General features: G+C 36.9%; 3 protein-coding genes across 3 annotated transcripts; 2 read left to right on the top strand and 1 right to left on the bottom strand.

Annotated features, from left to right (window-relative positions):
* Positions 1 to 45: 45 nt before the first annotated feature.
* On the top strand, positions 46 to 11,526 carry LOC131782384 (myotubularin-related protein 6-like). Its single transcript, XM_059099115.2, has 16 exons — positions 46 to 224; positions 1,612 to 1,728; positions 2,330 to 2,492; positions 3,403 to 3,560; positions 3,978 to 4,106; positions 4,271 to 4,405; positions 4,545 to 4,677; positions 5,150 to 5,262; positions 5,375 to 5,500; positions 5,991 to 6,040; positions 6,214 to 6,367; positions 7,444 to 7,490; positions 8,439 to 8,564; positions 8,949 to 9,075; positions 9,805 to 10,248; positions 10,997 to 11,526. Exons 1-16 carry the CDS (start codon positions 201 to 203, stop codon positions 11,129 to 11,131), a joined length of 2,181 nt encoding a protein of 726 aa, XP_058955098.2. The 5' UTR covers positions 46 to 200; the 3' UTR covers positions 11,132 to 11,526.
* A 2,288-nt stretch (positions 11,527 to 13,814) lies between these two features.
* LOC131782395 (uncharacterized) lies at positions 13,815 to 16,589 on the bottom strand. Its single transcript, XM_059099125.2, has 3 exons — positions 16,118 to 16,589; positions 15,634 to 15,766; positions 13,815 to 14,321 (listed from the first exon to the last, which is right to left on the bottom strand). The coding sequence occupies exons 1-3, from the start codon at positions 16,582 to 16,584 to the stop codon at positions 14,121 to 14,123; spliced, it is 801 nt and encodes a 266-aa protein (XP_058955108.2). The 5' UTR covers positions 16,585 to 16,589; the 3' UTR covers positions 13,815 to 14,120.
* Positions 16,590 to 16,596: 7 nt separating this feature from the next.
* Positions 16,597 to 23,923, top strand: LOC131782396 (ubiquitin carboxyl-terminal hydrolase isozyme L3). The gene is made up of 10 exons (XM_059099127.2): positions 16,597 to 16,695; positions 16,833 to 16,844; positions 17,857 to 17,985; positions 19,064 to 19,114; positions 20,019 to 20,124; positions 20,565 to 20,647; positions 20,805 to 20,852; positions 20,998 to 21,073; positions 21,590 to 21,648; positions 22,712 to 23,923. Exons 1-10 carry the CDS (start codon positions 16,660 to 16,662, stop codon positions 22,796 to 22,798), a joined length of 687 nt encoding a protein of 228 aa, XP_058955110.2. The 5' UTR covers positions 16,597 to 16,659; the 3' UTR covers positions 22,799 to 23,923.
* Positions 23,924 to 24,566: the final 643 nt, after the last annotated feature.

Below are 24,566 nucleotides of genomic sequence, written 5' to 3'. Positions count from 1 at the left end.
CATTCGATACATCAGCCAATCAGAACGCTTGTTATAAAATTCATCAATTGCATCACGGGATTGCAGCTGTACCATTCAACATGGCGGCCGGCGGAGGTTGGGTAACTGAAGCGATTGGAACTCTGGAAATTTAGGTAGAAATATAAATTTCCTAAAAGATCCGAGGAATACGATTAAAGGAGGAATTCTTCGTATCGGGGATGGATCTAATAAAGACACCAAAGGTAAATTAAGGTGACGTCCACACTTAGAAATAGATCCAATTTCGGCATCGATCACATGACCGGCATTTATGCAGCCTTCAGCCCATTTTATCCATGTAAAGAAGAATACTTTTATCTAAAACTTTTGGAAAATACTGGAAAAGTGTTTTTAGCCTGAGTTAATTTCGAGAGATTGGAAGAAATCAAGCCGAAGATTGACAAGTTCTCGTTGATTTTCTAATTTTTCCTCCTCACGCAACTTGTTTCACATGAATACATCTAAATTTTGTCTGCATATTACTCAGACACTGATATTGAATAACATTCTGGTGAAGCGTAAGTTGCTTTTTTTTAACCGTTAAGACATCAGAATGCCTTTTTTTGGCTCCTTGATCTACTACATACTGAAACAAAATTAGAGTTTCCTGAGATACATCTTATATTATACCATCCTTCCTTCAGAAATAGACGTTAATTTATTGAACAATAATTAATACAAGATAAATAACAGTGGACGAGACTATAAGTAGGCAGCTGCAAGAACCAGAAATAGGGCTCCTTATTAGAGTTTTTGGTGAGATTTCTCTATAGCCCTATACTTCATCGTGACTGCAATTCTTGGATGAAGAAGACAATGGAAAAAACAACAGATTGTCTTTGGCATAACAAGACTGTGTTTTACAATGGTATAGGGTTGTGGAGAAATCTTACTGAGTTTTTCATAAATTGGGTTTTATGTAGATAGATAACTTTATTTCTGCACAGTAAAATCCTTCAGCACAATCTAAGAGTATGGAATATCAAATTCTGCCTAGCTAAACAAACTAATAATTAATGCAATATGATAGGAATAAAACTGATTAATTCCAGCTGCTTTTTGAGGATGCTGTGTTTCATTCAAAAGCTATAATGCCACATAATACTTTTTAATTTAATTTAAAGAAATGTTGATCTGAGTTCATGGAAAAGACTGTTCCACAACAAAGCATCCCTATGGGAAATCTTCTCTTCAATAATGTTGTGATGAAAACAGCAATGAATGATTTGAAACCTGTTTTTCTCGTCTAAGAATAATAATAAATGTCTTTATTGCTCATTAGATAAAAATACATATCTAATGTTACGGGATAAAAAGATTTAAAGTTCAGCCAAAAATTAAAATACAAGAAAAAGAATAAAAAGATCAAACTAGATACAATATATCTGACATAAAATAACATAAAAGGTTGTATTTATAAATTAATCTATTTACAAATGTGTTCTTAAAACCTGCAGTGTTTATATTAGGCCATTGGCAGCTTTTATGTAGGTTAAATTGTTCTTTTCTTGCCATAAGCAAACCTTCAGAGGCTGGTTTTCATGCTGTTGAACTATTGTAAGAATTTGTTACTCTTTTCCTGATACATAGATTGAAAATGTCCGTTTAATGACAAAGAATGGAAAAAGGAAGGTTGCAGTGGGTAATTTATACCTTACAGCTACTCATCTAATATTTGTTGATCCAGATTGCTCCAAAGAAACATGGGTAAGTTAGAACTTGGCACATTGGAAAAGGGAATGTAAAAATTAACTTTTTTACAAACCCTTTATCCCCTTCCCCCTTCCCCCTTCCCCCTTCCCTCCTTGCTCACCAGCTCTTCTCAAAACAAACAAACTGTGCTGAGCAAAAGAATGCTTCCTTCGGTTTTTATCATACCTGCCTTAGAATGATGTGATTGTGTTAAAATTTACTTTAAATCCTGTTTGTATTTGTTAGCTATGTGGCTTTCAGGCTCAATTTCTTCGATTTCATTATTTAACTCTTCAACTCCCAAGATCTGATTGATAATTCTCCTCTCTAGCTGCTACACATTTCCTTCTAAATTAGTTACGAGAACTTGGTGCTAGATCAAGATAGCAGCTTCTACCTGATAAGTTTGAACATTCTCATTACCTGTTTGCCGAATAATGTATGGATATTATAAGGCAAAGTTTCATGTTAATCACTTGTGGGAGTTAAAGAGTTAAAGGTTTCCTGTAAGGATAATTTCTTGAATTACATAATTTATCATCTGTATTAAAATATAATTTGTTACATTTAATTGTGATCATATACATGTATTCTCAAATGCATTTTATTTTTATAGATTCTACATTCCCACATTGCATCAGTGGAGAAGCTTCCTCTCACAGCAGCAGGATCACCTTTGAAGATTCGCTGCAAGACATTCTTGATTGTGACATTTGTAGTTTCAAGAGACAGAGATGGCCAGGAAATTTACACTTCATTGTTACAACTATCTAAACCAGGTAAAGTATGGTAAAAAACTCAAACACAATAAAGAAGTTTTAATTTGAGAAAAATTTAATTTGAGGAAACTAACAGTAAATTGAAGGGCCAATCAGAACAAAGGAATATTTACTAGAAAAAGCCAATCAGAAATTGAAATGGAAATATTTAAACAACCTGGTTTGCTAGAAATTTCAGGTGACTAGGTTTGAACCAGATAATTTGGTTTTATCAACTGAGTTGGTAATGTAAATTGGCCACAGTAAAGAGTTTTAGAGCTGATGTTTCAAACGTCTGCTTTAGAAATTCTTTACAGTGGCCAATTTACATTATCAACTCAGTTGATAAAATCTTTACCCCCTTTATTTAAGTCTGAATTGGTTTTAAGGGGAGTAATCTTCTTAAGAAACTGTGGTACTTTGATTAATAAAGTAATTAATAATTATTATTATTATTGTTATTATTATTATTATTATTATTATTATTATTATTATTATTATTATTATTTTAATAACCAGTCACAGAGTGGAGAGTAGCAAATAAATTCAGTACTGGGTTACTAAAATTTAAAATTGTTTGGTAACATGTTTTATTATGGCTCTAGGAAGGTCACATTGTTTACAATACTTTTATGCATTGCCAACAAAAAATATGAAACACGTGCCTAACTATTGTGGAGCCTGTGGTAATGATAAGATTTCTTTATATAACAGGGTACCATAGCAGTAGTGTTACTTGTCAAAATGCCAACTCCAGTAAGATTGAAAAAATGCTCAGAGTAGGGTTTGGAGCCAGTATTAACTTCTTAGTGAGCTTTAAAGCTATTTTTGTTTTGATGGTAGTAAAAAAATAGACTGGGTGAGCAGCAAAGTCCTGAAAGGGATTGAAAGATCTAGAGAATAATGTTGTTTCAATTTCTCTTCATTACAGAGAAACTTGAGGACTTGTATGCCTTCTCTTACAATCCACAAAGTGAGCAGCTGACGCGGTCTGCTGGTTGGGCCTTATTTGATATCAAGTCAGAATATGCACGTATGGGACTGCCAAACAATGAATGGTGTTGTAGCCACATAAATAAAGACTACAAAGTAAGACTAAGTACATAACTTCATTTTGATTTTAGTTATTGAATTAGCTGTAGACAGTCAGGTCTCTCTTAGTAACCCCTCTCTCTCAAGTATCCCCTCTGTAACCAGAATTATTATAGTTTTTTTCCTCTGTTAATAATGTGCATAAAAAATTACACACTTCTGATTGGCTGAAAATGAGTGCGTTCTCATGTAACACGAGTGTAAAGTTGTAACAAAAGAGCAAATTACAAATAGTGCAGGCATACTTTCAAAATTTTGTCAGGCTTGACTTTCTTTTGCAATTTGGTGTGATAAGCACATGTAAATTTACTTGTGCTTATAACACCAAATTGCACTTGAAATCATGTTATTTCCTATACTAATCACTGTTTTAAACTCTCTCGCTCATAAGTCACCGATTCTTTTTTAATACAGGTCTGTGATACGTATCCAAGTGTTCTATATCTGCCCTCCGCTGCCTCCAACTCAGTTCTCATTGGTAGCTCAAGGTTCCGCAGTCGAGGCAGACTTCCAGCTTTATCTTACCTGTACAGGAATACAAAGGTAGAGGTTAAGCTGATACGCTTTCCATAGTCTTTGTGGCAAGTAAATCTTTTTAAGCTCTTTGTAAAGCTTTTCATTTTCAGTAGGAAATGACAAGTTTTGTTAACATAAATTAATGCCTATAAATTGTCTTTTGAACAAAATTTTGTTTCTTTTTTGTTTAGGCAGCAATCTGCCGCTGTAGTCAACCTCTATCAGGGTTTAACTCCAGATGTCAGGAGGATGAAAATCTAATTCAAGCCATCTCAAAAGCAACACCTGATGCTAAATATGTGTACATCGTGGACACAAGACCAAAGGTATGACAATTTTTTTAAAGTCCCCAGAAAAGTGCAGTAAAACACAGTGGAGTATAATCATATGGAATGTGTGACATAAATGCATCATCATCATCATCATCAATGCTGGTCAAATGACTCACCTTTACTGTCTTTGCAGATCAATGCCATGGCAAATAAAGCAGCTGGGAAAGGATATGAAAGCACTGATTTTTATGAGAATGTCAAGTTTCAGTTTGTCGGAATTGAAAATATCCATGTTATGAGACAAAGTCTGCAGAAAATGATTGAATGTAAGTACAGAATGTAAGAAGTCTGCTATGCTTGAAATCATCTTCTGTTTGTTAGCCAGAGAGGCTGGGGTTGGAAGGGCCAAGAGGGAACTGGGTTTGAGAGATGCAGCTGGTTGGGGAGGGGTGGGAGGGAGTTGGGGGAAGAAGGGGGGGGGGGGCTGGGGAAGGAGAGTGGCAGAGGCTTTTAATAAAGGAATGTTTGGTCAACCACTAGGCTAATTTTCTTCAATTTTTTCAGTCGATAATTTTTAGTCAACTATTAGGCAAGCCCTTCCCAATGCTGTTTATCCTGTGGCCCAGTTTCTACTTCTTTTTTTCATTAAGAGGTGCAGTTGTTACACAAGGCAGGTCAGGGACTTGTAGAGAAAGTCCAGATAGAGGGTCATTTTTTGACAAAAATCACAGATGGCAGTAGCATTTGGAATAAACTTGATACCAAAGTTAATGTCCATGAACAATTTATCATCTCTAGTGGTCTGTGAGACACCTGACTTAACAGCTAAAGCTTTAGCCAATGGACTGGACAACTGTGGATGGATGAAACACATCAAAGCTGTGTTGGATACTTCAGTATTTATAGCAAAGGTATTGTTCTGCACCTTTTTGTTTCCACGAAGATTTTTGTACCTTGGCGATTGACTCCACCTTTTGCCATATGGCTCTTGTCCAAGTTACTGAAAAATGTGTTTAATTTCAGGCTGTTGTAGAGGAGAAGGTCAGTGTTGTTGTTCACTGCAGTGATGGATGGGACAGGACTGCCCAGACTTGTTCCTTAGCAAGTATCATTTTGGATCCCTACTACAGGACAATGCATGGATTTCAGGTACATGTTTCACTCTTAACCCCTAAGAGTAACTGGCATCTAATTTCTCCTGACCATATCACCCCTGAATCAAACATTGAGGTCAGGGGAATAAAGGAGTTGATCACCGATTATGGAAGCTTTTGATTGTTAGACAAATTCTCCTTATCAGCACCTTAGGAAATGTATAAAGAGCAGTGTGGAGAATATGCAGACTGATGTTAGGGTGTAAAGGGTTAAACTCTCAGAGGTGATTAACGTTGTAACTTCTCTCTATAACATCCATACATTATCCAGCAAACAGGTCATAAGTGACGTTCACATTGATAAATAACACAATTATTTGCTTCCAATTCTTTTGGTTTGATTTCAGTTCCATAGATTGTGTTACCCTGTGCTTCTCATTAAACCTCTGACTCTCTTCGTGACTAACAATTAAAAAAGTGGCCGTTTGCGCTGCAACTCTTTAAAAGCTACAATAAAATGTGTCTTTTGTTTATGGCAAATACAGGTGTTAATTGAGAAAGAATGGCTTGCATTTGGACACAAGTTCACAGAGAGGTAAGAACAATTTCCATCGGTCACTTACTTATGCTGTTTACATATGTTTACTTGGAGTTCTCATTGGCTCCATGCCTTGTTTTTCGTTCCTCTGATTTAGCGCCTCAAATTTTATTTTCATGACACTCGATCGGAATACATCATATTCCTATCATTCATCCTTCTCTTTTCAGATGTGGCTTTCTTCAATCAGATATTAAGGAGACATCACCGGTGTTTCTCCAGTTCCTGGAAGGAGTGTGGCAATTGCAGGAACAATTTCCGTTTGCCTTCCAGTTTAACGAAAGATTCCTTTTAACTATTCACGATCACCTGTATTCTTGCCAGGTATAAGAAAATCAAATTCCTTACTTTACTTGTAAAACATTTAATATTCAGAGACGTCTAAGTTCAAAGATAACACTCTCAGTTCCTGTGCAACCTGTAAGAAATCGGTGAGGGCGGGGGGAGTTTACTTCTTCGAGATCCTGGCTGGATAGTACCGCCCAGTTCTCCAATTTCTGACTCTATTTCAGACTAAAACATACCGAGCTTTACACCCCTTTTTCAGACCTGCCCTCTATACTCCATACCTGTTTCAGACCTTGCATTATTTCCGAAATAGAAAATTGGTCAAGATTCACCTAGACAACGAATTGTCCCTCCCTATCAGCATGGCCCGTCGTGCGAGTTATACAACAATCAGAGAAGAAATATTGATTTCAGCGCTCTGAAGGGGATTTTACACTATTTCTCGTGCGCCTCACTCCCACAGTTGCGTGCGGCATGCTAACATCAATAATTTTCTGTTTTTGCTAAGTTTTTTGATTCGCGTAACGGACGTCGCCAAAAAGGAGGGACCTCTCGTTGTCTAAAATTCACCCGAAACTCTTTTCCTTTTGAGTAATTTTTGTTACTTTTCTTTCTCTTATGTTCCTTTGGAGTTTTGAAGTTAGTTAAATGCATTAATACGCTCTTAGAGTTTCCTGAAAACCAAACCCAATTGAAGACAATAATGGTTAAATCCCATACCGCTTCTCAAAGCCAAAACAGTATAAAAGCACATCTCTGTGGCAGCACATACCCATCTAACTTAGATCGGGGAGGAACATACTGACTGAGGAAGAGAAACAATGTCAAAAATCAATTTACGAAAAAATAGGCAAGAGTTCAAACTCTGGATAAAATATGTATTTAACTTGTTAAATGAACCACAAAAATGGGCTAAAATAAAACTCCCAGACTTCTCTTTTCAACTTGAAGGTAGCTTTTTAAGCTAGGGCTGGATTTTTTGTGCCCCAAGCCACTGGGATTCAAAGTATTTGATCTGACTGAATTCAGAAGAAAGGGACTCTACTGCATTAGTTGTTTTTTTTTTTTTTCCCCAAACTACTTTCTACTAACTGTTCATCTAACATTTGCAGTTTGGGACATTTCTTGGCAATTGTGAGCGGGAGCGCAAAGAACACAGGTAGGTCATGTAGTGCCGTACATAATTTACGCCCCTACGTAAAGTTGCCTGATAGCGTCCTTGATTACCTTCTAATGGAAATTTCTTTATGGCCTGACAAATCCCATGTACTAAAGAATTTTGTTGTAGAAAGCACTGTACAAATTTCTTTTATTTTTTAACAGTGGTAATATGAAGCAATATGAAGCAATGTGAAGCAAGAGTAAAAAAATTTATATATTCCGAGTTGAGTCACCACATCATTTTGCCGTTTGCTTTTTTTGCTGCAATTCCTGTTGAAAAGCCTTTTTGTATGGCTCACCATGCGCATGAGCTGAGTCGTTTATACCGCTGGAGCCTTTCCCGGTCTCATCATATAGCGTCCAGAAATAATGTTCCTCTTCCCCCCTCTGTGGATGCTACGTTTCCATTCAGCATTTTGTTTGTTTTTTTGACAAGTTCTACGTTAGCCATACATACTCTTCAGTGGAGAGAGGCATTGGGTATTTTGGGAAAAATGTCTTGACCTCGGCCGAAAGAACTAGGCTTCTCCTTTCGAAATCTTTTTGTGAGGGCCACTCGTCTATCTACTATCAAGGGAGAGGCGGGGGAAGGGGGAGTTAGAGCTGAATCTCGAAGAGCAACACGCCAACACTAAGACTACAGCTTCTCTTAGTCTTGAAGTCGTAGTGCAGGTTGTTTACTCGAAGTCTAACCCAAACCGCGGTTTTACGCAGTCAGTGGGCTTCAGGGTTTCTCTCATGTAGGGGTTGATTTATTAAATAAATATCCTTCCACTTTTAGCTTTCGGCCCTCTTGACACTGCTTACAAAAATTAATGAACCGGGTTCAGTTAAATTGAGGAGTGTTTAGGACGCGGTTTTGTTAAACGACGGCTAAACTTTGTTTGAATGATGAGACCAGAAGGTTTGCAGCAATGTTGAGCTACCTCTTAATGTTTCTTTGCAGTTTACCCGAGAAGACGTATTCATTATGGGGCTACATGTGGCAAAATATCAGTGATTATGCCAATCCATTATACATGGGAGGCAAAAACGAGTTACTTTGGCCGTCTACTTCGCCTCAAGCTCTCAAGTAAGCTAGAAATGTACACAATTAGTAGTAGAATTCAAGAGTAAGTGTGTGTGACAGAATGAACCAAACTTACGTGACCTTCCCTTTTAATGTTTTTCGACTATGGCCTTTACTTGGCCTCACGTCCTCAAGTGAGCCAGAATCGCCGAAAATTGGCGATAAAATAGATAATCATTTTTAAAACAAAGCGTGGCTCTGTGTGACAGAACGAACGAAATTTGCGTGACTTTACCTGTTCATGTTTGTCAACCTCGCCCCAAGCTTTCGAGCTGGTCAAAACTGTAAAATGAGCATCCGCAGAATGGCAAAGCATAAGCAAAGCTTGACAATGTGAACCAATTTTTTTGTGGCCCTACCTTTAAATGTTTTTGTTATCTTCGATAGGTTTTGGCGGTCGATGTATAATCGACATGAGAACGACGTTCACCCACGTGAGACAGTCATGGATGCACTCAGCAGTATCATAGATCATAACGATTCACTACAAGATCATATAAAATTTCTCTCGTCTGTAAGTATAGTCTGTGAGCTGAGTTACAGATCCGAATTAGGCATCAAGCCGTACGCATTACGGGTGAAATGTCGATCGTCTTTTGGGTATGGGAGGGGAAGGTAGTAGACGCGCTTTGTGACTTTTGTGATATCGTCACCATTTTCCAAAATAGCGTTCACACTCGAGCTGTGAAGGAGGAAAACATTTATTTGGAAATATACTAGAGGGAGATGGAGCGAATGTTGAAAAAAGGAAAAAAAACGCGAAGATATCTGGGTGACTACTTTCCAATCTCCCCAAGGTGATTGATTATCGGGGGGCTCAATTGTAGTGTCGACTGACTACGAGCAGTTCTTTCTTTTCAGCTAAGTCTGTTCCATCATTCCGAAAAAATAAACTACAAAAAAACTGTGGTTAGCTCGCCGCGCGTCGCGCGGAACAGTGGGAGTTGAGCACAAGAAGTAAAGACTAAGCGAGAGAGTTAACCGCTGTGTTGCGCTCACAACGCACCAATATGATTGACTATCGGCCGGAAATGTCAACAAGCGGTGAGGCCTGTAAAGGCTCGTTAACGCTCCAGAAAAATCATGACTGATGAGCTGCAGGATTGTTCATCGCCGTTTCCGAGAATTCGCTTTTGAAATCTGCCTCACTCCCAGAGTTCCGCGCGCCGAAAAAGAGGGACTGCTCGTAGTCTACTGCAGTGAAGTTTGTTGTACATAAAGATGTTTGTCTTCGCCTCAACAGCGGGTCGAAATGATGAAAACACTGGCCAATCCTACGAGTGACTCTGAAAACAACACCGAAATGATGGATTCACTTGAAATGAAATGTCTCAGTGCTCAACGTGAATCGCCTAGTGATTCGTCACAGGAACTAGCGTCTCTTGAGAATTCAGTGAATAGTATGGACCTCAAGACAACACTGAAGAACAATTCATTACTAAACAGTCACGTGAATGACTCATCTTCCTTACCCTTTTTGTCTGCGGGCGAGGCAAGCAGCGCAAGTCAGGAAAGTGGGGGTGGGAGCCTGGTGCCGGATCAGCTGCAGAAAAGTTTAAAACGTCAGGGAATAACAGTAAATGATCTTCTTCAGTCTGCTCCGCCGTTTGCTTTGGAGTGGAAATCAGTTAGAGATGTCTTCCAATGTTCCACCTGCTCGTCTCCGATTGATTCTCTCAGTCGGAAGGTGAGTTGTGTTACCTTGCAATTATTGCAATGTCAGTTGAGTGTCGAAAGCAGTGCTGGATATCATTAGTTTTTTCTTTTCTTGCTCATTTTCTCAACCTATCAGTTACCAATTGCGACTTGGCCGATCGCATTTTCCGTGCTTCAGGTTGTTTTTTTTAACTTAGAGTTCTCATTGGCTCGTGATGTTTACCTTCGCTCTGATTGGCCGTTAAGAATATTTTGGTTTTGGTTTTACGTTACTAACGCGGGAAGCGTTCTTAATTTGTCAAGTCGGAAAAAAAGTATCACATCTTGAAAGAGATGTGAAAGAGCCATGTCGCTCATGTCATGCTTAAAAGTTTTCCTACATTTTTCGAGGTTTTTAATTGCCATTGACGAAATGAATTGCTTTGTAAAAGAAAAACTTGAAAACTTTTACCCCATTCACACCAGGAAAACATGTTTAGTTGAAATGTGTTCAACTGAATGAACATCAGAAACAGGGAACTGAAAAACTGAAAAACTGAATTTTCCATAGGTTTCAAGAGGTCACTAACCTTTTTTTCAAAGTGCGTAATTTGAAGTCGAAAAAAATGGGCTAAGCAGCTTCTATGAAGAAAAATAATGTAAACCGTGTTTATCAAAGCAGCGTTAAAACACGTCAAGCTTTGGTGTGAATGAGGTATTAGATGCAAGAATCGTCAATCTGATTATAGTTTCTGTTCACTCACTTTTGCAATTCTAACGATGAAATCTTTTCTTCATAGTATCACTGTTGGAATTGTGGAGAAGTTTTTTGTAAGAGGTGCATCGATAAACAGTGTTCCCTTCCTGGACATTATTCAGATAATCGTGTTCCTGTTTGCAAGAAATGTTACAAAGTCCTCAAGAAAATCAAATAGATATTCCGCGCGCGATTACGCGCGAGTGACAGATTTTAGGACACGACGAGAAGGCTGTTCCAGATTCTCAGTCGGTGAAGACGTGCACACGAAAAACTACAGGCAGCGGGCGCGCGATTGTTGCAGTTGTCAAGGAAACGGCTGCCAGCATGCAATAATGCGTACTTCTTCATTGAATGAAAGTATGCAAAAGGCTACTAGAGGCTGCATGAAAGTAATTTTAATTTCGAGAAATAGAGACAAGAATTCTTTTTTACATGGACGAATGGTTATAACAGAGAATATACCTTTACACAAGCAATTCCACAAAAATTAATGGTTATCGTTGCAAGTTCATTGTACGAAAATATTGATGTTAAAATAAGAAAATTCATTAAAGAAAATTTAATACTGGAGCTCGTCGCATTCAATTTTCTTGGTGATCTGGAAACAATCAAAGCTTAAGGAGGCTAGGTCAAGGTCAGGCGACAATCCCGATTATTTTTCTTGAAAGCGTTTAAGGTAATCCGGAAGTGCTGTGTGATTGGTCTTGAAAACTCGCCCCACTTTCTGAACAAATCAAATTCAAAACCAACTTAGTCACCAGCATTTTCCCGCACTTGATGGCGTTGAGGTTTGATTACTTTGAGTTCTCATTGGTTACCTTCAATGTTAGGCTTTGAACTGATTGGCTGTGGCAATTGCTTTGGTCAATTGCTTCGGTCAATTGCTTCGGTACGATACTTGATAGTAAGGCGCTTCATACATTACTTTTCTATGGAATTTCGATGAAAAAACGTTATGACAATGTATTTTTAAGTTTTCGTGCGTTCTTAATTTCTCAAACTCTCTTTAACTTTACTTTTACTTTCCCCTTTCTTGTTATTTGTTAAATGTTTCTTACAAGTTCTTGAACAGGAAGGCGATAATTTAGTCAGTTCCGTAGCGAGTTGCTCTGTCGCAAGTTTGCCTGATCTTTCATTACGAACCTTTCTCTGTAAAGTAGCAAAATTTCGAAAAGTGGTTGATTAAAAATGACTCTGACAGATTCCAAATGCAGGTTATCATAAAATTGAATTCTTTAACTTGATTATCGCGAATTACGAAGTTCTCAGGGGTTGAACAGTATAAAGGTAAATGTCAATACAAAATCCCCCTGTTGTAGAGTGTTCGAAGCGAATTAAAAAGAACAAGGAGTATATTATATTTAGATAAATAAAATTAGTCAAAAAGTTAATAATCTTAATTTGGTGTGGAAATCAGTCCATAGACTTACATCTTAGCGAGAGAAAAATAAAAATATCCAATTCGTCTAATGCGAAGGGCATGAAAATCTTAACTTCGACAACTCTGTCAATAGTCACTTGTTCTCTTCCTAATCTGCGTTAAGTGAACTTGTTGCCGGCGAGCATGTTCAACTAAAGCAATTTTCAATTCAGTGTCGAAATAAATCCAGCATTGAATTGATTAGACCGTCCTTGAGAAGATTTCTCATTTTCCGAGCCTTGTTTGTGTGTCTTAAAACGTGTTCCGTTCAAGTTTTACCTGTTACTCTTATCGATTTGTGACGTACAGACGTAAACATGAAAGTTTGTCACAAACAATACAAGATGAATGATCTTTTACAACGAAGAAATGTGAAATGGTTATAATGTTTTGTAAAAGACAGATGTCCGTTGGTGTAGTCCAGGGCATAGACTGTTTCGTCTATACCATGACGTCATTAAACATGTCGTCACGTTCCAATTTTGAAACACTTAGGCTTGCCCCACGGTTCAGTCTCCCATTTTTGTCTCTAATATTTATGGCCCTAAGAGCCCAGTTCACTTAATATAGCGAAGAAAGAGCTTCGCGTCAAGAGCAGTTTGAATGGTGTCGGTTGAAATGTGTAGGAGAAATCACTGAATTCCTAAAGGTCTGTTTCTTTTTCGTTTCAGCTCATGAATTATCATATCCGCTTTTTGAAAACAGTCTGTCCACTTTATGACAAGGGACAGTCAAGTAAGACAATCTGAAAAAGATAATTCAGAAAAGAGCGTTCGTTTCAATTTAAAATAATATCGACTAGAACTCACAAGAAATTCATCCCAAATGGTTCTGCTCGGCATTCAAACGAATACTTTATCAAGTCCGGGAAAACTCAGATCAACAAGAAATTATTTCGACCTCAAACGATTCCTTTTTGTGGACATCTCGTCATGAACAAGACTGCCATTGCTAGAGAGCGCCCTTCAAATCAAGCAAGCAAACAAGGTGGAGATAAAAATTATATCGTTTCTAGAACGTACTTCTCCTTCAGCTAACTACCTTGGAATTGCATATCGGTTCAGAAAATGTACCACAACTCAAATCGTGGGACTGAGTATTTTTAGGAGACATCAACCAACAGTTATGTAAGATGTGCCAACACAGGCCCAGTTTTTAAGTTTACCCTCAGTACTTCTAGTTGGCGGAGTTCCACTGTAAAAAAAATAGTCTTTTTGGTTTCTCTCGAAATACGCGTTTTATGTTCGTTCTTTGTTTATTTTCGGGATATTCCCCTAACGGACGATACTTCCGTAATCAATGGAACAGTCATCACAATTTTTGTTCCCAAACAGTCTTCTTCCGATATTGCAGACCCTGGAACAAGCATTGGATCATATATTGCACACACTGGATAAAGTAATTTATCTTACTTTCGTTTAGAAGATAACAGATGCTCTGAAAAACAAGTCAACATTTACAGTCATTCCTCCGTCCTGTTCTAAACATTATTCTCATTAATGAACATGTGCTTTTCATTTTTTTTTTAAGCAATAAAATACTGTCACAAACAAAGTCTGTCAGATGAGACAATGGAGCTCTACATGTCTTGTCATACAAATTCCTCTAAAGGTGAACTTAACCGAACACCTTACTGACTTTCTTGTAGATTCCCCTTAAAAGGACAGTATGGGAATTCATCTGTCATTGATTGTGGGGATATTCATCAGTTATCAAAAAACTTTCCTGATTCTTCTGTTCTCATTCAAGCAGCTTCTGTTTTAAGTTCTTCAGATTGTTCCTTGTTGTCATATTTATCCGTGATGTTTTGTTTTTTCTGTTGCTCTCTAAGCCACTGCCTGTAGTCACTGACATTCTTAATACTTTCCCCATAGTAATCATCTTCAAATTTACTGTTTGATGAAGCTCTCCTGGCTGTGACTCTTTCCAAGAAATCAGCTTCACGCTACAAAACATAGACAAAAAGCAGTTTCTTCACATTTTTTTCTTGCTTGAGGAAACATAAATCTATACAAGTAAAGTTCTGTCCCCGATTGATCAAAAGATGGATAATGCTATCCAATGGATAAACCCCTTTCTGGTGGATAGCGTAGTATCAGATCAACTAATTATCCCCAAAATGGTTATATTTCTTTATTCTCATTACTTGTCTGGTTGATATTGTATTGATACTGTAGGGAGAAATTCTGTCTTGGTCACTCATGAGAGTTAAAGGGTTGAGCAGTTGACCACAGGGAATGATGGGGTGACTGCTCAACACTGGTTGACCACTGGTTGACCACTTAGACCTTCCACAGAATACGGGTATAATTAAAAAACTATAAAAAAAACACCCTTTCTTCCATAATTGACCACTTAATGTATAAAAACCTCCCTTAAATATACTACCAACATTGATTTCAGGAGATAAAAATAGTTCAAATTTTACTTTTCTTTGAGTTTTTCAGCTTGGTGGAAAACAATTCAAACAGGCCGTTAGAAGTCATTAAAGGGTGATCATGAGAGCTTAAAAGAGGTGACCCCTTAATAGAGGTGACCCCTTAATAGAGGTGAAAATTACAGTAATTAAGGGGAAAAATTTAATGAATTTGGAAACTGACCCCTCAACCCTTTAACTCCCATGAGTGACCAAGACAGAATTTCCCCTTACAATATCAATACAATATCAAGCAGACAAATGATGAGAATAAAGAAAAATATTAATTAGGGGATTATTAATTGATCCAATGCCAAATTCTCCAAACTAACATGATAAGAACTGTACGGGAGATAGTGAGGAGAATTACTAATGAGATCATGGGAGTTAAAAAGTTAGTACATGTTGATCTCTTAATATGCTGCCACTTAATACAGGTTCAACTTTATATTGCAACAATATGATAACAGAATTTCTCATAGACTGCTGTGCAGATGACTCAGCTTGATTTAGATTTAGAGTAGATAGATCAGGGGTAGAGATATATAGGAAGATGCGATATCATTATTTCCCTTCTCCTCCCACATCCTTTTATACTGCCTATCCACCACCCCCCCCAGAAAAAAATTTCTTTCTCATCCCAGCCTTCCTCTGCTTCAAGGTAGTAGCCAAACCATTCCTTAAGAATTACTTGTTGATTGATTAAAACACTAATTAAAACACCATAGTTTATACAATTTCATTCAATAAAACTAGGCATAAAAACAAGAATAAATCTGTTATCTACACCAGTACCTGTGAATAATAAAATTTACAATATTAGGTCTGCAAAGAAACATACCTCTTGCATATTTTGTGCCAGGTCCTTGTTAAACAACTTCCAAACTGATTTAAATGCCACAGTTCCAGCAGCAAACCCAACACCAGCACTGGCCACACCACACAGACCACAGAAAATTATTGGATCCATTCCTCTGAAAATGCAAAAGAAACAACATGACTCTCCAATATGGACCTTCATTTCGTACAAAATTGTAAATGGAGTGCTGTGATGTATGAAAACGAGTTCTTACTTACTTTAAGGTATTTTAACACCTTAAACCCTACGAGTGACCAGCATCTAATTTCTCCTTACAGGAATACTGCTGAATCACTGACTGAGATCATGAGAATAAAGGAAATGATTGCCAGCCTTAGAAGCTTTGATTGTAAACAAATTCTCCTTGTCAGTACCAAAAGAAATATATAGAGAAGATTATAGAGAAGATTATAGAGAATATGGATGCTGATGTTAGGATATAAGGATTAAAGAGAACTTTACATACAATATCGGTTCAATCTGCTCCGGAGTAGCATCGAAGATATTTGGGAACATGTAAGCAGTGATGGTGCTCGATGCTAACAGAAATGTTACACCAATAGGCAAACCAGCTAGCTTCTGCTTGGTGCGTAGCTTTCTTCTCAGCTGCTGGAACTCCTCAAATGATAGCTGGAATCTTTTCGGCGTGATTTTCTGACCGCTGAACAACGGACTTCTTTTGATAGTTGGAGAACGTTCTTTCAAAGTGTCAGGAACACTTTGAGAAGAGCTCTCACAATATGGACGATTCAGTATAGCCATACATGGTATACTGGATTTGAAACCTGTACGGAGAACGACTAGAGTTCTTTTTCCACTGAAAAAGTTACGAAAATTTCTCACGCTAACGGCCGCCATCTTGGAAAACAAAATTACCCACAACTCCTCGTATATCTTCAAAGTAAGGCTGCTGAAAAATAATCGTGGACTCATTTTCCCAGGACAGAGAAGGAAGTAGACATAAAGATTTCCAAGGAGGGTTATCGTTCAACTTTCGAGCCAAAGAAAATGGTCCGATGGCTACCATTAGAATCAAATCCAGATGTAAGACTAAGTCTTATGTGTTCTCTATGTGATTTTTTTCCTAAATGATGTGAATAGATCCTCTTAATTAACTTGACTTTACGTTATTCATTCATTTTGCAAATTGCTGATTTCCTGTCATTCAAATTACTTCAAAGGTTATGAACAAGGTTAGTGTACGTTAAATTGATTCCTTACGTGATATAGCTTAAGTGATATGGAAACTTAACTGGATAAATTTTTTAGTGTGAGAAAACCTTGCGTTGGTCAATCATGAGAAAATTCCACTGTTGTTGTCTAAATATTCATACAAACCAAAGTTGTAACTATATATATGTGCAAATATGTTAGATAGTCTAGTCAAGCTACTTCAAATAACTTATAAATGATATATTTTTAAAATACATCGATGATCCCTGGTTAAAAAAGATTTGTTTCTTGGTCCAGCCCTGTCAAAAATTTCAGTTTCAAACGAGAATATTTTCAGTTTCAAAGAAAAGTTACAAACTAAAGCCATTGCCATAAATTGGCAAGATTTCCATATAACCTCATGCTTCATTAAGCATACAGTTCATGGATAAAAAGAACAATTATAGCAAAAACATTAAATGGCTCTGTTTTAGAATAGTTTTGGGTGGTACAGAAATCTTTCCTGGCTTATCCCCACAGGTAGAACCTGTAATTGCAAGTAAGAATGATATGGATGCTTAATTAACTGGCAACTGTAAATACCATACAGTAGAATAGTACTCATCATGTGTACTGATTGACTGGTGCAGAAGTGATTACCAAGTACTATTCACCTCCCAGCAGCCAAAGAGACAAAATTGCATGTCGGCAGTTTGATTTCCTACCATTTTTTGGTACATTGACAGAAATAAGTTAGTTTTTTCGGTTTCTGTGAAGTACAGTTATTCACCTCTACTTTGGTGAATAATTGTTAACCCTTTTACTCCAATAAGTGACCAAGAGAGAATTTCTCCTTACAATATTAATACAATTTCAACCAGATACGTGATGAGAATAAAGAAAAATATCAATTTGGGTATAATTAGTTGATCCAATACTAAATTCTCTGAACTAACATTATGAGAATTGTATGGTTGACAGTAAGGAGAACGACAAATTTGATCTGGGAGTTAAAGGGTTAATTATCATCTAACAATTGTTGTTTATAAACAGTTTGTCGTAAATCTTGGTTTAAAGCCAACATGGAGCTTTGTTGATGTTTTTGGACTTGAACCTGAGTTATTGGCCATGTTACCTCAGCCAACATGTGCATTGCTTCTTCTTTTTCCAACAAGTGATAAGGTAACATTTAGCTCTTTAATACCAAAGAGAGACCAGCATCTAATTTCTCCCAACCTTAATGCTGCAGAATGATTCATTTACTCATAACAGTGTCTAGTATCTAATTTCTCCTTACAATATAACCCCTGAATCAAACATTAAGGTCATGAGAATAAATAAAATGATCACCAACGAAAGAAGCTCTACATTGCTAACCAAATTCTCCTTGTCAGCACCTTAGGAAATGTATAGAGAACAGTATGGAGAATATGCATGCTGACGTTAGGGTATGAAGGGTTAAGAACATGAGAATAAAGGAATAAAGGAAATAACTGCCAACTTATGAAAGCAAGCCTTGATTGTTAAATGAATTCTCCTTATCAGTACCAAAGGAAACATAAAGAGAAAAGGGATGAATATCAGTATCTGGGAAACTGCCCACCTACCCCTCCCCTAACTCAACAACAGTCAATTGACAACAACTTAAGGTTAATGTTGGGTTAGGGGAGGGGTAGGTAGGCAGCTGCCCAGACACTAATATTGATCCGAGAAAAGTACTGAGAATATAGATACTGATGTTAGGATGTTAAGGGTTGATATGTCTATATACCCATCCATTTATTACCTCTATCTCTCTTTCATCTTCAACTAATAAGTGTCCTCCATGATTATGTGGGATTTGAACCTCTATCTTGAGATAACTAACATTATTATACATTAGACTTTTATTGAAAAATCTGTTTGGTCGAGAGCATGCAATCAATTATACAGAAGAGTGCGACTTTGACATGATAACACAATATCTGCAGCAGATATTGCATTTATCATGTCAAATTTTAAGTCTGCCTAGTTTCCAAACCCCTTGTCCATGTAGTGTTCTCAAACTTTTGCAAACTCAGAGAGGTGTCTTCTTTTTAAAAAAATTATTGAACTTGCCTCAGTCCTAAGCTTCCGCAGATAACTCAGACCTTGGTTTTGATAATTCATGATATCATGCACAACCTTATCCAATACTTGCTTTTTAATATCAAAAAGGGAAAAATTGGAACTGGGAAATATATGGTGAAAGCTTTTTTTATTGTGTTTTTTTTTTTTTAAGTATCATGAATATAAGACAGAGCAAGAGGAGAAAGTCAAGGAACATGGCCAGGTAGAGCTATTTATATTTTTATCATGATTTACAAGGCTGAGGAAACATTGAAAACCAAAAATTTAAACTAAGTTGCTCTGTTCACATGTCTCAGTCCACTGTTTGCTTACCTTTTAAAGTCTTTTCTTTTTGTACCATTTCATTGCTGGATACAAAGGGTCTTAAAGATAACTGTTGTGGATTGCTGGTCAATTATGAATTGCATATACCCCAGTACTTCAAATTTGTGAAAATTGGCATTATTTTTTGCTTGGACTGCACGGAAGATACATGTCTTTAGACAGTCATGCTTCAAAATGAGAGCATGACAGTTTTACAAGTTCAAGGCTTTTCAAAGTTGCCATTCCATAGTCAAAAATCAGAAAATGGTCAAGAGAAATAGTAAACCCCACACTCACACAAACCATGAGAGACAGGCACCAGTACAACTCTAATGCAATTTGGAATGTTAATCTCACTTTAACTTTTGGTATGCAAAATTAAAAGTTTATGAATAAAAATAGTTCAATTGATACTGAACTAGCAAACACAGTTAGCCAATTTGGCTACATCTGCTTAACCCTTTAACTCCCAGAAGTGATTGACATGCAAATTCTCCCTGTACTACCAATACATTGTCCCTGCACATGGTAATGAGAATACTAAAATTTATCAAGTTAAAATTGTTATCTTAATCTGATTCTAAATTCTTGTAACTAATTTAAAAGGAATATGAAGCAGATCATGGGAGTTAAATGGTTAAGTGGTAACCAAAATGGTGGCAGCACTGAGGGTTGCGGGATTAAAGTTAGATTATCACATTAGGGAACCCATTTAGGTAGTATACAGGAACTTATTTGTGGAATGTATGCATTACAGACTGGAATAATTTTCTTGAGAAAAAAACTGGTTCATTTTACTGCAGGAGGTGAGCCCTAATTTGTTCTTCATGAAGCAGACAATTGGCAATGCATGTGGAACAGTGGCTATAATACATTCCATTGCCAACAACACAGATGTACTACAGCTGGGTGAGTTACATATTGGAGCTGTAAATAATTGTGAAAATTAATGATCTATCATTGGAGTTTATTAAAACCTTTTAGCCTGGATAAGTGTGACTGGCCTCTAATTTCTCCTCACTGTATCTTCCTTGAATCAAATGTAAAGGTCCTGAGAACATAGGAAATAATGACTGATCTAAGAAGCTCCTGATTGTCAAACAAATTATTGTTGTCTGTACCATAGGAAATGTAAAGAGAAAAGTGTGGAGTATTTGAATACTGATATTAGGGGAAAAAAAAGATTCATGCTATTAAGTCCACATCTAATAAAGAAATAAACCTAGTATAAGGAAGATGCACATATCACAATAAAATAATGTAAATTGAGAGGCAGACTGCTATCGAGGATCCTTAAGGTTTTCAAAGCAGTATGTTATTACTGTGTTATTTCCATTTTTTCTTGACAGACGAGGGCTTTCTCAAGAAATTTATAGACTCTACCAAATCACTGTCTCCAGATGAAAAAGGAGAACAGCTCGAAAGTGATGAGGTATGAGATTTTCTTTCCCTGGTAAAGGGAAACCATTTTGGTCATAGGTGCGGAAAACAAATGTTCTGCCACACATTGCTTCCATTCAAGCAAATTTTTATTGTGATGTTACTTTCTTTCCAGTTTTAGAGACCAATTATTTTTTATTTTATCATAGAACATCTGTGAAGCGCATGCAGCTTGTGCTCAGGAAGGACAAACAGAGGTTAGAGATATGACAATTGAAGGTTCTTGTGCATGAATTTTGAAAAACTGATTGAAATATGAACTGCAACAAATATTTGCATTGGTGATTGCATTATGACAAGAATCAATTGCAATATAGTTTGATTTTGACATTCTGTTTGCAGACCCCATCTGTTGATGATCGTGTTGATCTTCATTTTGTTGCCATTGTTCATAGAGATGGTTTCTTATATGAGCTAGGTGAGTGACTAACTAAGTGAGTTTTCATTGTACTTGATAATGCCAGCTTTATTGAACTGGCCTTCTAATATTTGGGATAGGTTTGGAAGAAACATTTTTCCTATAACCCCTTACTATAATTCTAAAACAAAGCCATAATCCCAAAGGCACACGACTGTTTTTGCCATTGTTTTCTCTCTCCAAAAATGTATGCAAAATGAAGTATGGGACTGAGCTGTAATCTTGCCCAGGTATATGCTGGTGTGAAGTAGGAAGGTTCAAATATCAAATTTTACCATACATATCCTGGAATTTGCAGCAAAATAACCAGCGTATAGCTTGCTTTTTGTAGGAAAGAAGCAGAGGCATGAATTCAAAATGAGTTCTGCCTCTGGCTTTGATGGCTCTGTTGCAACAGTTGTCAATAAGTGTCTCGGCCTAACATGATGAGTTGTCATTGAGTGCCTACGATATTATTACAACTTTGATAAAATAGTCTTGGTCTGGGAATAAGAATCATTTACATGTTGCCTTTAGATGGAAGGAAATTGTTCCCTATAAATCATGGAAAGTCATCTGAAGAAACATTTTTACAGGTGAGGTGATTACATTTATTTAGCGAACCTGTGATGAGAACCAAAAAGCACTTATCATTCAAAGGGTGTTTTCTTGATAATACACCATTTTATGTTCACTCTTTTACAAAAGAAGTTATTGGAAGTGAAATCATAGCATTTTTATTCAGATTGGGTTAGGAAAAGAATGCATTTATCCATGGTTGAATGACCAATGAACAAAGAGGGTAAGTTTCTAAAGAAACTGCCGTCTTGCGTCTGTGGAAAAGTATAACAAGGTTATTAGTTATTATCAACTGAGTTGATAACGTGAATTGGCCACCATTTAGAGTTTCAAAGCTAATGTTTTGAGCATTAGTTTTTTGTTATTCACTTTGACCTAAGGCTAATGCTCGAAACATTAGCTTTGAAACTCCTAACAGTGGCCAATTTACATTATCAACTCAGTTAATAATAGCAAATTACCTTCATTACCTTTTTATACTGTCCCATTGATGCAGCACAACAGTTTCTTTAGAAACTTACCCCCTTTATCTCACCATGTAAGATATTATGTAGTTGGACAACAGCTTGCCATGAGAGACTTGTTGTTCTTTGGTTTTACTTCTTTGTAAACTGCTTTGAACTTTGCCATTATTTGGGGTTGTTATGATGAGTTGTGAAGTCTCACGTTTCTATCAAACTTCTCTGGAAGTCTGGAATTTCTTTCTTGAAGTGGCTGTTTGATCTGGTCAAAATTTAGCAAGAGTAGTGAAGAATTATCATCATGTGCCTCCAAAATCAGGGTATGAGCACTGTCATTTCAAAAAATAATGTGATAAGAAACAACTGATATATCCTCAAAACAAATGCAAAAGAGAGTACCTTTTCTAAGGCTCTAGCACAACATTTTCCTGTCATGAAAAATACCTTGCAGTAATCTGATCAAAGGGATGGTAATAGTTAGGAGTTGTATGGCTAAAATTGTACATTGTTGCTCTTGCATTTACTAATATGTAAATTTTAAGATTCCCCATCCCTGTAATATGAATACATTAGAATTTCCCTTACCTTTGTAAAAGCTAATTTTCCCCTTGTTTTGTAGGATGCAGCTGAAGTATGTAAAGAGTACATGAAAAGAGATCCTACACAACTCCATTTTACAGTTGTTGCATTGTCCAAAACTGAATGAGTTCTGCTGAGACTCAGATAAATCGACAATACTCTCAACCCTTTAACTCCTATGAGTGACCAAGACAAGTTTCTCCTCACAGTATCAATACAATATCAACCAGATAAGTAATGAGAATAAAGAAAAATATCAAATTGGGCATAATTTGTTGATTCAGTTCTAAATTCTCTGAACTAACTTAAGAATTGTATGGTTGACAGTAAGGAGAATCACAAATTTGATCTGGGAGTTAAAGGATTAATAAGAGAAGAAAATTAGATCATGAAGAAATTGTTTGCTAGGTTTTTTTTCTCTCTTAAAGTGAAAGTCACAGTACAAAAGCTACATTTTTTTGTGTGTAAATTAAGTTTGTTGTTAATTCAAACAGCAAAGATAAAATTGTGTTGAAAAGAACTTTTTCCTGTTGGACATGGCTGTGTTGTCTGTTTGAGCGAACAGTGTGGAATGGCCATTTTTGATGTAACTCATTTATTCTCATGGTAATTTTGGTTTTATCTAGTTGGTTGATAATTTAAATTGGCTACCTTAAAGAGTCTCAAAGCTCTTACGAAGGGCTAATGCTCGAAACATCAGGGGGTTGTACAGCTTCTTGCTAGGTTTCTGTACCCAGATATGGCCCTTTGATGGGAACTTCCATTGGAGCGTGAAGGCCAAACTTTCAACTTAAGACCTCCAACACTACTGTGAGTAAACTTGGCTTTGAAACTGTTTACGGTGGCTGATTTACATTATCAACCAAGTTCATAAAACCAAAATTATCTTGCTATACTCCTCCACTGATGCAGCACCACAGATTCTATAGAAACTCACCCCCTTTGTTCTCATGGTAAATCAAATAAAACCAAACTATTCTCAAAACAGTTTTGTAAAAATGGGAAAACCGAGTTTTTGTCCTTTCAAGGTCCCAGTTTTTGTTACAACTACTATTTTGCAAATCTACTTTCCTTCGTTAAATATGGGGTTTTGCCACTCTTGTGTGTTTGGACACATTCGAAAACCTAGGCTTTCACAGAAAGAGTCAATTCTGAGTAAGAGGAACACTCTTGTCCCGTTTCACTTTCACAGGACAAAAATTGTACTCATTGTCGGTCAGCTTTTATTAATAAAAGATCGATGCAACTGAAAGTATATTGGGGGATAGATATCTCGACCTACGGAAATTACTGATTGCTTGGACTAGAGGAAAAGAAAAACAAAAACGCGATGCTTAATTAGGAAAATATTGCATAGCTTTTAAACAGATTCCCGAAATCCTGAGCAAGCACAAATGTAATACCACGGTTGGTTCGAACTTTGCCGGTTCGATCAGTCTGCGATCTGCGGGCTTTTTAGACCAAATCTACCAATCCTGAATTCTCTTCACTAAACCCCATTTAAATTAGAAAGAGAACTAAGTGACCACTATGGCTTTTAAGGATAAGACCATACGACCATATTAAGCTTCTAACACAGATGCGCCCAAATTCTCTCATAAGACGGATCACAAGGACACATTTTTTCCCAAATTTGCAATTAGAGGTTCGAGCAGTACTTTCCTGAATTAAAGCTGTTGGTAGATCGGAATAAAGAGTTGGAGAAAAGCCTACAAGAACAGAAGCCTGCGTCACCTAACTCAGACGTCCTTTATATGTATTGGGGACATAATAACTTCTCATACATGACATACTTACTTGTAACTCAATCGGAAACCGCTGGACAAGTCATTACAAAAACGTAGCTCCTGGTGGATACCTTCTTAACACTTAAAGGTGGCTTATACTATTTTGCG

This window comes from Pocillopora verrucosa, chromosome 14, assembly GCF_036669915.1.
Source record: "Pocillopora verrucosa isolate sample1 chromosome 14, ASM3666991v2, whole genome shotgun sequence".
NCBI lineage: Eukaryota > Metazoa > Cnidaria > Anthozoa > Scleractinia > Pocilloporidae > Pocillopora > Pocillopora verrucosa.
Note: the sequence above shows the minus strand (reverse complement) of the source record. Positions and strands in the feature narration are given on the sequence as shown.